The sequence below is a fragment of the Lepisma saccharinum genome, chromosome 3 (genome assembly GCF_977018435.1).
Source record: "Lepisma saccharinum chromosome 3, izLepSacc3.1, whole genome shotgun sequence".
NCBI classification, from domain to species: Eukaryota; Metazoa; Arthropoda; class Insecta; order Zygentoma; family Lepismatidae; genus Lepisma; species Lepisma saccharinum.
In genome coordinates, this window is record NC_139231.1 from 133113620 (window position 1) to 133126206 (window position 12587).

The 12587-nt window shown below is 40.1% G+C and overlaps 1 protein-coding gene across 5 annotated transcripts in view; it reads left to right on the plus strand.

The window, feature by feature from the left end:
- cv-c (RhoGTPase activating protein) overlaps nt 1-12587 on the plus strand; it is a 698249-nt gene that overhangs the window by 245788 nt on the left and 439874 nt on the right. For all 5 annotated transcript variants that reach the window (XM_083119445.1, XM_083119448.1, XM_083119450.1 and 2 more), the window contains exon 2: nt 6277-6483. In XM_083119445.1, the coding sequence (XP_082975571.1) occupies nt 6397-6483 (87 nt within the window). In that variant the 5' untranslated portion in view covers nt 6277-6396. The remainder of the gene's footprint in view (nt 1-6276; nt 6484-12587) is intronic.

A 12587-nucleotide genomic window follows, 5' to 3' on the forward strand; every position in this document is an offset into this window, starting at 1 on the left:
TCCTTGTGGTTAACAAACCTTATTTTTTCTGACTACAGTGAACAAAATGTTTTAAAAAGTTTAACCTACTTTTGGGAATAATATTTTTCCCACTCTTAACTTTTGTTAGCATGATATCCTACATTAATTTTACGAGACGAGACAAAACGAGATGGGACGGGACAAAGATCTTCGAGACAGCATTTCCACGAGACGAGACAGGCCAAAGTCTCGTCTCTTGGGCAACACTAGTGTCGAGCCTGTGTCGACTGTATTCGCGATTAATGTAGACAGTGGTGGTGGTGTTGCAATATTTTGTTACTTAGCGTCGAATTTCTGCCACTTTTGGCTTATCGCAACGGTGAGAATGAGTGATTATTCTTTAGGAATACTTGGTACTATTTATTCTGTTCCTAAGTGTGTCCTGCCAAAATTAAAATTGAATAAAAGTTCAAATTTTTAAAACTAAAAGCACGAATGAGACTTAAAGGAAACTTGAGGCTTTCTGATCACAATACTATGAAATCGGCCAACTCCAATAAATCTGCATTGTACAGTCACGGTTCTAACGATTTTATTGGCTTTCAATTGGGGAGTTTACAAGTGTCCGTGAATGATGTTAATAATAGTAAACTTGCTGTAATAAAAGTGAACAAGGTTTAGCAGTCAAGATCTCCTCTTTGTGCCCAGTTGATCACACAAAAGACGGAGGAAAAGCAGCGCCATCTATCAACTAAACCATACGCAAGATCTGACAGAGATTGCTGCCCGCTGTAAGTTTGGCAATACATGCCAAAACATAATTAAGTTTACAGTGGCATACGCGTTCGCCCGGGGGTGCCAGATGTGGCTGGGCACCTATTAATATCTTCTCAAAAAAAATAAAAAATGTTTCTACATGAAATTAATATCCTTGTTTAAAAAGAAAGTAAGGAATTTCTTTTCATTTGAGGTGCCCCGCTATTTCCCTCCTTCCCCTCTCTCTGAAACAATGTAATATTGTTTACTATAATACTCAGTAACCTAATCACGAAGTAAAGATGTTTTTCACTTTACAAATCGCACAGAGCTTCTCCACAAATCGGCCCTCCCTCGAGCACAGCCTCGACAGCTAATGCAACCTTCTTCAAACCACAAGGCTTCTTGTATATTTACATTACCTACTATCCTGTTATATTAGCTGTACAGATGTATCTTTGTATCACATTTGTTAGATTGATTGATTTGTTGTTTTAAGTCCACTTTACGCACAGATAGGGCAATCGGGGCTGGACCTACAGTTTAAAGTTTGATCCGAACCACTATCTGCCTCCACCGGGTATCGAACCCGGAACCCCCTTGATTAAAAGGTATCTACATTTGTTAGAGCTGCTTATTCTGTGCCAAATAATCTTTGCTTCATTTTGCAACGTTTTTTTTGTGCCACTTTTGGCTAATTTGCAAAGATGGGGATAAGTAATGACATGATGAAATTGATGAATGAAAACTCACAAACATCCAGGCTGGGATTCGAACCCGGGACCCCTGGCGTCGTAGCGCGTGGTGATAACCGGCTTTTAATCGTTTATTTCCATTATTCAAATAATGTAAATATCGTTCACAATGATATGAAAACCTGTGCTAAAGTGATAACCAACACTTAGGTATTGCAATATTAAAATGTCATCTTCATATACCTAATAGTTTCTGTGATAAATGGAAGACAAGTTACGACAATTAGGCTAGCATTGCTAAGATAGGCGATTGAAAATACCTTGAAGGCATCTCGCAAATAAATTAGTCTGCTGAAGCAGTTTGTTAAAATGTGAGCAAACTCCCTTTCCACCCTGGTAGAATTGAATTTAAATTTTAAGTCCACTGTATGCACAGATAGGCTAATCGGGACTGAACCTACAGTTTAAAGTAGGATCCAAAGAACTGTGCAATGCTTCTCCACCGGGTATCGAACCAGGGACCCCTTGATTACAAGGCGACGACGTTACCACTACGCTATCGGGGAGGCACACCCGCCCTGGTAGAAGATGGACAGATATAAGACAGTGAAGTGAAGCGTAAAATGTGTAGCTATGTGTTTTGCGCGTAATTATCTGCATATGTAAGGAAAAGCATTGAAATCATGGGTTTGGTAGCTTGGATGCAGAGACCAGCAACACCACAGCCCTGCTTTTTAAAAAGGAGTAGCCGGACTGGATAGCATATGTTTTACGTTTGCTTTTTCTTTGACTTATATTACGTCACTTCCTTGAATGTTAAAGTTTATTGGCGTGCCTGAGGATGGTAAGTGGCAACAGAAGATGCAGCTGACCAGGAAGTACGGTGCTGCTTATGTAATGGAAATGACAAAAAACTAAGAACAGTGCGTAAAAGCTACCACAGCTGTCAGTTAAGATGTGAATCAAAAAGTGCAAGTGACAAGGATTGCGAAACTTAAATATTTAAGTTCATGTCAAGTAATAACATTGCGGTAATCTTTGAGGAAAAGTACATGCTAAGAGGTTGACATTTCATAACTTCTCATTCAGTCAGGAAAAGGAAAGTCACATGATTTTTCAATTATAGATATGGTTATTAAATATTAAAATTGTATCATTGTGTCCTTTGATATAGCACTGTTAATTTATCCACATCTGCAAGTACTAGAGGTTCAGCTATAAGAGAGATAACAGCTCCTCTTCATTTCACACACACACCCCCCTCACACACACAGAAAGTCCGTGGCGCAGTGGTTAGCGCAGTGCGTTGGGTGTTTTTGAGTGTCCTTTCATCAATTTCATCATACCTTCACTTGTTCTCATTTTTGCGATTAGCCAAAAGTGGCAGAAAAGCGAAGTAAAATCAATCAGTCAATCAAAAAGTATTCTTCCAAAACGAATATATCTTTATCAGTATTGATTTGATTTGTTTTTGTTTAAGTAGCTTTCCTGTCCCTTTAGTGTAACCGCGATGATTGAAATGAATGATGATGATACAGATGAAGGGACAATCAGACAAGTCCCAAGAAGGGGATTGTACTGGCTGTGGGACCAGGCGCCAGAGCCTCGTTGGTCTGCAAGAATGCAGCCCAGGGTATACCACATGCAGAGAGGATAACATTTGGTTGCATCCAGAAAAGGACACCCTTCATCACTATCGTATTCACAATCCAAGAAGAATCACAACTGCGATTCTACTTTTTTTTTAGGTCCACTTCCCCCCAGGAGAAGCTTAACTAACTTGTAACATGATCCCGGCATACATAAATCTGCCCCACTTTGCTTCCCTCTATTCTGGACAAGTCGTCTTGCTTCCTTTCCCATCATTCCTACAATTGGCTCTGTCCAACTGGGGAAATGATGTAACGTTTTTTTTCGGGCTGATGAGGAAACCCCCTTATCAGCGGCAATTTCGAATTAGCTGCAATTAATGCCAAGGATGAGTCCCAGTATCCCACGTGCATCCCACAGGAAAGCCACGTGAGTAGGCGAGTGCAGGACCAGAATGCAATTTGCACAAGATAAAGTTTCCCATCCTTTGTGCTCGTCGTGGTAATGGTTCTTGCACTGTGAGATGGGAACTTGCATTTAGAAATTGTAGATGGGAAGTTTCTTTGCCTGGGGTATGCACTAAATTTTGTGCAGTCCATAATTTACTTTGATCTAGTCTAGCTAGCGAACCTACCAGCAGTGAAGAAGATGAGCAAGAAGATTTGCGATAGGTGTTGCGTTGAGATGACGTCGTCCGCCAGAGTTCTAACTTGCTCCAAAGCTGCAAAAGCAGAATAGCCAGAAATATTACGAAAATAATCTAAATATATCTAGCTAGCGAGCCTACCAACAGTGTGGAGGATTAACGATAGGATTCTGCGTTGATAAGACTTCATCGGCTCACTTGTTGATTGGTGATTTCGGGAGTGAGGACTCGTTCCAAACCTGCAAATTCAGAACTGTTTGTTGTGGTTTATTTTACTTTTTTACCACTTTTGGCTAATCGCTAAGATGAGGATGCGTAATGATAGGATGAAATTGATTAAGGACACTCACAATGAACACCCATGCCCAGGCTGGGATTCGAACTCTGCACCCCTGGCGTCGTGGCGTATTTCTTTTTCTGCGGAGGTCGGCTCTGCGTAAGACTGCCCCATTTTTAATAGGATTACGGTTTTCAACGAAAATCCCTTCCGTATTTGTTTTCCATTCCAACGCAATAATAATAAAACCTCCCAAGTTGGTAGCTTGAACATATGGGAACCAGATGCAGAATAGAAAAGTTATCGGATATGAACAACACACATGGAGCATACTAATTAAGTATATGTTCTCTTTCCTGACGCTGTGACCCTTTTACTGAAGAGTGTCGATTGGAACTTTTACCTCAAGGTTGTTCGTGTCTTATCATAGATAGGATAAAAATAAGTAAATACCATTTTGTCCTTGGCATTTCGTCAAGCTGAGACATACAAATACACAAAAACCATTAAGGATTTAGTTATTTTTGTAATATAAAGTGGATGATACTTATAATCTAATAAGCACAGTGGAACAAAATAGTCATCAACGATATATGGTCAGGGCGAAAACTTCATATTTGCTCTATTTGTTTAAAACTTAAGACAGTTGAACTTGAATATTTGTACGCACACAAAAGTAACACATTTGATAGTAATTAAAATAATATATATTTTCTGAACTGCGAAGATAACACCTTACAATACAAAATAAAGCATGGTTTGAGGTAAAAATAAAACTAGACTTCCCTCCTTAAGTTTGTACTTTTCACTCATAGATGGCACATCCCACGCTTTTGTTGTTTTCCTCCTAAGATAAGAAAAGAAATCTTTTTAGTCGATTTGTATCTTATAATGTTTTGTGCACATAGTAGTTGAAGGAAAACTGAGATAAATATATAATTTAATATTTGATTGCTAATAAAAACTTGCAATTTTAATCAAACTCTCGAAAATAAGTCGTCATGGGTCCAACATAGAAATGTTGAGGAATACAGAAATATAAATATCTCAAATATATTTATTTATTTATATTTTTGACTGGGTTTAGATTATAACAATTTAGCCCACTTTGCCATGCCATCGACAATCGGGCTTCTGTCTTGGCGAGTCCTTGTATTATTCCCAGTTCCATATTCTGCCGACCTTTCTTTGCTGAAGGTATATCGAGCAGTAAGACAGTGTTAACGCTTCTGTCTAAACATCGCAAAGCAATTGGTAATGCACCCATCGCTCTTGCAGGTATATATTTGTTATAATAGTAAAAACTTTTGCCAGGGGAACCAAGCATGTGTTATTTGATGAAAATATATGTATGTTCGTTCCATCATGCGAATTCATTCACAATATCGTGAATGGTTTTTAACAACTTCCAAAGTTATATGCCAAAGATTAAGACGCGAATAGGCTAATAAAACGCCAAATTTTTCAATTTAATAAATACAATATTTACTAGTTTTATACTTTCAGCATGTGCTCCAATAATCACTAATCAATGAAAGCCACTAAACAATGAAATATTAACTAGTTGTACTTTAAAAGTAAGTATGGCGTTTCAGAGGGCTATCGCAGCTTTTGACGCTTTTTGCACAATGTGATTGATTTGTTTTATTTTACTTCGCTTTCATACCACTTTGGCTAAAAGCGAGGATGAGTGATGATACGATAAAATTGATGAAGGGACACTCACTAAGAACACCCATTCCCAGGCTGGGATTCGAACCCGGGACCCCTGGCGTCTTAGCGCGCTGTGATAACTAACCAGTACGCCACGTAGGTGGACTACATTGTGTGATGTCGCACAGCATAACGCAATTGCCTAATAATGAGCCAAAAATCGAAAACTCGTAACTTTATCTGAAATCAGATTGCACATTTTGAATGATAATGTTTAGCTATATATTAGTATATCCAATATATCTAAGAGATATATTTTTATAGTTTTGGAATGGAAACTGCTAAAGATTCAGTGGAAATTGTTTTTCGTTTTTTGTTAGAATTAACAATAAGTAAACATAACAATAATATAATTTAAACAACAGTTCACTTTTTGTTCCTTGCTGTATTATATTTCACATGTTGTTTCCATTTCTGGAGATTTTTTTTTAAAAAAAGTGTCAACATAAAAAATTTCCATGTATAATTTTTTTCCTCAATTTTGTGCGGGAAACCTGGCATGTAAAGTACTCGGATGACAACTTATAGACTAATCATGTTTTACAGCAGTCAGCAAGTGTTGTTGCACATTAACATTATTTCCAATGCATAATGTCAGCTGTTACCGTGTTATAACAAATTCTGTTTAATCTTTGCAGGTGCTGGCGACGCAAGGATGTAATCTTAATCGAAAGCAGCGCCACAACATGGGTTCCAGAAGCTTCCGTGATTAGCCTATCCTGTGGCGTACGCCCACCCACGTGACCGATGACAGCGCCATGGCGACCTTAGAAACGAACGACCGAATCAACGGGATTCCTTCCGATCCCTACAAGGAACTCGAGATCTACCTGCAAAAAATTAACGTAAGTGGGGAGTTTCCTATTTTATTTGTTCTGTTACAGTCGTACCAAGCAGAGAAAGACTGCAGATACCCACCCACCCACACTATATATATATATATATATATTAAATGTGTGTCAATTATTAAACAATTAAATTATATTATAAAATATACAATATATTAAATCAACTGCCCTTCATTCAAAATTCGATTGCAAATTTAAGATTTTATTAATGCTATGAACAATGATTTGCGTGACTAAGGGGGGGGGGGGGAGGGGCAAAAATTAAGAGACGTTAATGAAATAGTTTCCTACATAAAATTCACATCTAAATGCTATTACGTGTTTTTTGTTCTATTAATGTATTTATATCTACTTTGCGGTAACTGACGAAAGCCGATGAGAAATTAAGAAGAAATAACAAGCCGAACTAATTTCTGTGTTCTGAGGATCTGGTTTCAGTGTCCTTAGAGATGAGGCTCTTTGTTGTTCGTTCTTTGTGTGTTTTCGATTTTATTCCAGTAAAGTATAGTTGACTTCAAACTAATTGTTTATCTTTTGTTGTAGAACAAAAACTTTCCTCCCCGGAAAAGTTTGGTGGGGCGGGGGGATTTTAGGACAAGATCGTTGATATGGGGAATTCCCTCTTCTTGGTAAAGCTGCATGACCAGTGACAATTGTTTATTCTTACTCGGGTGTAAAACAGGGTGACATTTTGGTCATTTTTGAGTTACAAAGTAAAATTTGCCATCCTTAATTTTCGGGTGAAATTGCCGTGTTATACAATTTGCATTGGACTCAGTGAAGCCTTCTGAACTTAGTAAACACGACACGAAAACAATTTATCTACAGTACAGCTTCTAATAACCTATTACCAAAATGTCAACGTGTTTTACACCTGAGCCCTTCAATTATTGAATGTGAAAATCTACGATACTAATATATTGCCTCTCATGTTCCCGCGTAAACTATTGGTTACAGCTCTCGTCTTTGGTGCGAGCCGTCTTGGGTTCGATCCCTGGTGAAAGCTTCAAAATGTCAGCATTGACGCAGTATGCTGAGATGACTGGGGAGATTCTTGAAGTAGTAGGGAACTGCGATCTAAAAAGCCAGAAAACAGCGCCGATGGGATTTGATGCAATCATCGTGCAATGAAAGAAACTGTTCCAATTGGTGTTGCGCCACGAAATTTACCTTGTTTTTTTAATAATTTGCCTGTAACTGCCTTTGCTTGTTAAAATTGTTACTATTGATAACTGAAGAGAATTGACATGAGTCTAATGGTCTCATAATCTGACTCGGACCCCGTGTCTGATTTCTTGAATATAATGTGCTTAGTTGATTGATTGATTTTACTCTGCTTTTCTTCCACTTTTGGCTAATCGCGAGGATAGGGATGGGTGATGATATCAAAAAATTGATGAAGGGAACCTCAGAAAGAACACCCATGCAACCCCTGGCGTTGTGGTAGCGTACTGTGCTATAACCACTTCACTACAGATGTCGCTATAGTGTGCTTGCGGATGGTGGGAAGCGGGAATAATACTACTGCACTACAAAATTATATCCATTTCCTAATAGCAAAGTAATTAAGATGGGAAGAATATGTAGGATACTGCAATCAACATTCAAGTAGTCATAATTTGCGAGGTGGGACAGCAGGAATGAAAACATCGGTACATACTCGGCCGTGCGTTTCCGGAATCGCATACGCAGGGCCTGTTGTAGTCTCTCATGGGGACATCCGATCCTCTGTGTTCAACGCACACACATGCTGTATGTGGAGTACTGTGTTTTTTACTCGCCCGCTGTCATGATGTGTTGCTGTCATTTCCCACGCTCATTCAGGGGGCGGCACGTCTGCGCCTGCTGTCCTATCTTCCCTTCACGAAGACTTGCTCTCCCTATAGGGCCGTAGTTCCACTGGAGAAGGGTGGATCATGGGAGTTAACACCCTTCTTCCGCAGATCATGAGCTTCATGGATAGATAGTAAAATACAGTACTGACTTTTAAGGCCATTTTCCAGTCCAAAAATCCCTGGGTATCCGCTGCGGCTATATCCCGGCGTGGGGACAGACTTTATGGCAGTGACCGCTGTTCCCGCGCTTACCAACGAAGAAACATTGCCGCTCAAAGTGCCAATTTCTACACTGTATCCCGGGAATATTTGGAGTAAGGCTACGCATTGCGGCAGAGAAGGGTAGAAAACGATTGGGCGAAGAGAAGCAGTACACGCTGCTGTAAAGGCTGGTAACTGCAGTCGAGCCCTCTCGTCAAGGGCGCCCGCAGGGAGAGGCTAGTAGCCACTTGCCCCCTCCCCTGAGATTTCTGGATATAGTTATGTAATTTGAATGGTGAAATTTTATAACAAAAAATGTTTTGTTCTGTGACATGCAGGCCGTAAGTTACAGCAACTATTATTATTACTATGGCTAGGATTTTCATGACTTAGCATATATATTTTTTTTTGGTAAGGGTGATGTGTTCCCTAAATATATAGAAATGCATATTGTGAAGAAACTAATTGAATTAAGGTGCTTTATAACTGCATATTTTGGCATATTTGGCCATTTCTGCGTGATAAGAGCATATTTTGATGCATTTTCGTCATGTTCACCATATTTTTGCTTTTCAAGAAATATAGTCATATTTTCGAAGTGGATTCATTCTTTCTCCCAGTTTCACTCGAGGTGTTTTTTTTTCTTACTGCAGCAAAATATTTTTTCATTTTCATTTGAAAATTTACGGAAAGTATTCAGTGTGGATTGCAACTCAGGGCCCATAAAGTGAACTAAAAATAGTATGGACGTGAAAATATCTCAGCATTTAGATATTGATAAAACACTCCAGTTATAAGAGCATATTTTTCAAATTATAGTGCATATTTTGTAAAATTTTAGGTCATAAGAGCATATTTTATTGTGCATATTTTGGTGATTTTTACGTCATAAAAATCCTAGCACTAATTATTATTATTATTATTATTTGAAGTAGGGTTACATTTAAGCTTACAGTCTATTTTACAATGATTATCTAACTAAAAAACCGCTTTTTGTCAGTATATAGTTATGCAAATTGTATGTAATTGTTTAAAAAAACCTTAGTAGTAGTAGTAGTAGTAGTAGTAATAACAAAAATAATAGCAATAATAATATTAATAATAATAATAAAAGTTTCTGTGACCCTGCTCCCCATCCCGCCTCCCCGAGAAAAAAAAAATCTGCAGGTGCCCTTGCCTCGAGTCACTACTTATGCAGAGACTTGCTTTCGTCCCCTTGCTCCATAGATTCCCGGGACAGAGTGAAGTCCTACCGCTGTCCCCTGTTTGGGCAGCAAGCGTCAACCTTAGAATCCCTCCTTCCCGAAGCGGCCAACAGGAAAGTAGGATTTTGTTAAAAGAACTGTTCTCTGCTGTGAATGGGGGCCGGGAGATAGCTAGGTCGAGGTGTACTCGCTATTTCACCATCCGATTCCGTTCCTTGCCTGGCCTTGTGTGTTCCTTTGTGTTTGTCCCTCATTCGTTCCTCATGCACCGTCTCGGCTGCCGAGCGCGAAGATTGTAGACTTTCTATCTTGCACCAAAGTTCCCGGGTTCGAATCCCGGCCTGGGCATGGGTGTTCTTGCGAGTACGCTGGACAAGAATGTGGATTTTGGAGAACTTGTCGTGTTTGTACTGTAAACTCTATACACACATGACAATGTTTTATCTTTTTGCGTCGCTTTTATGCCTTGTTAGCGGTGATGGGGATTACCAATATTAAAATCCATGAAGCGGCTCGTACCCAAACCTTCGGCGGTGTTGATGGTAATTTTCTCCGCCACCGAAGCGGCGTCAGAGATTACTGTTAGTAGTAATAGGAGTGTTCTCAGAATTTTACCCATTATTATCTGTACCCCAGCAGGTAAGGGGATGCTGAGGTGTTATTTCTGTTCAGCATTTCCTGAGTGGTGAGAAAGGGACTCGTATTGTTTTGAAATGTGATGTAAATACACCCTGACTGTATGTAGCTAGGAATACTTAGTAAAGGTAAAGGTAAAGTGCTCCCCTGTGCATAGCACCACGCCATGAAGGCGTATAGGGGGTGTGGGGGTAACGCCCCACACTTTCTTGATCCGGTCGTGAGTGGGGGTGACGTGATCAGCATCACGCCCCTGACCGCCTTTACCCCCCAGGGTTTCCCCCAGGTACCCATGTTATTCGACGCTGGGTGGGCGCCGGGGCCGCTTCCATCGTTAGAAAAGTTCCCGGATTTGAACCGGCCGGGGATCGAACCCGGGACCTTTAGCATGGTAGTCAGACGCGTTACCGACTGAGCCACCGCAGTCCATGCTAAAATTCATAGATGTGGATAAAGTGGGTTCTTGAGACCTTTGACCTACGCCAGCCAAATAGTTTTCGCCGACGATTCACATGAATGATGTGGGAGTAAATTCTAAGCAGGTGTATTTTTTTCAGAATTGGGAACATTACAGCGTTTTTTCTGTGGCCGCGGTGGCTCAGTCGGTAACGCGTCTGACTACCATGCTAAAGGTCCCGGGTTCGATTCCCGGCCGGTTCATATCCGGGAACTTTTCTAACGTTGGAAGCTGCCCCGGCGCCCACACAGCGTCGAATGACATGGGTGACAGGGGGAAACCCTGAGGGGTAAAGGCGGTCAGGGGGGTGATGCTGATCACATCACCACCACTCACGACCCCACACCCCCTATACGCCTTCACGGCGTAGTGCTAAGCACAGGGGAGCACTTTTTTCCCTTTTGTTCCGAAAGGAGAGGAATATTCGGAAAACAGCTTTTTGGCGTCATCCTGCAAACTGCACCTCAAAGCCATAAGCAGCAGAGCATTGAGCAGAGAGGTAAATATACTACGTGGGAAGGCTCTCTCCTTTCTCCTTTTCATGGAACCACCTCCTGTTTGTTCTGTTACGATTACAATGACGCTCTGCACTGTTACCCACGAATCAGACGGTGAGAGGTTTCTCAGTGCACGAACGCGACCGACGAAGTCCCTGCCTCGCTCACTCCCTCCTTTCCGCCCCTCTTACAGCGCTAAAGTGCAGAGCCAATTGTTTAAGTCAGGGGAGAGTGCATGAGTAGGTGGAAAGATTTAAAGACGGAAGACGAAATGTCAGTGATGACCACCGGAGTGGGAGGCCATTTTGCGTGGCAACTGAAGCAGTGAAACAGCAGATCGATGAGCTAATCCGTTAATTTAGTACGCTTTCCCCTGACTTAAACAATTGCCTCCGTACTGAACGTTCATTGTGCTGTAGATTTCAGAAGGTGTCACTCCCTCTGACCACAAAAAGCGAACAACACTTCGTTGCTCTTCTACGGTGCAAGTCAACTGTGTAGCGGCCATGTTGTACGAGCTACTGCACAGGCGCAGACTGCTCGCTCGTCACGACACTTTTATGGCGGGTTGCTAATGAACCTTTTTGAGTGCCGAAACTCAAATTTTCGTTGTGCATAAATCTCCATAAAGTTTAGAATAAAATTCCTGTTATTTAATGACTTCCCCTCGTACATTTTTCAATTTGCTTACCTGATATTAAGTCATAATTTAGGTATTGCCATGTTATTTGTAGTCCAGAAATTATAAAATAGACTAATATGAAAACTTCAACATTGACCACTCAGCTTATAGTTATGGTTTTAACATGAAAGTCAACAAATTTCGCACACATTACAATACAAAAAAATATAATTTCCAATAGAACCCATTGCTGTGCCATTATGAAATTTTGCACATTAATAGTCAATTGATGTCTTCAAAACATATTTTTATCAAAAAATTTAAAAATGGTGTTTTTGAGATTTTCAAAAAAAATTTTTTTCAAGTTTTTAAAAATTACAAAATTCAAACACCACAGTCATGTTGCATTTCAAATTAAAACTCATGAAAAGCAGAAAAGAATGACACTAATTTGAGCTCTCTAGGTCAAGTAGCTTTTGATCTACAGCTGTTTAAATATTTCAAAATGTCGTCAAACATTGGGATTTTTGCTTTTTTCAAAGTCAATGACTCAAAAACATAAGAGCCGAAAAAATAGGTGCTTCTCTGAAGGCATGTTTCCTCAGATGTTCAAGAAAGCCAACGTTGTACCCATTCACAAATCTGGAG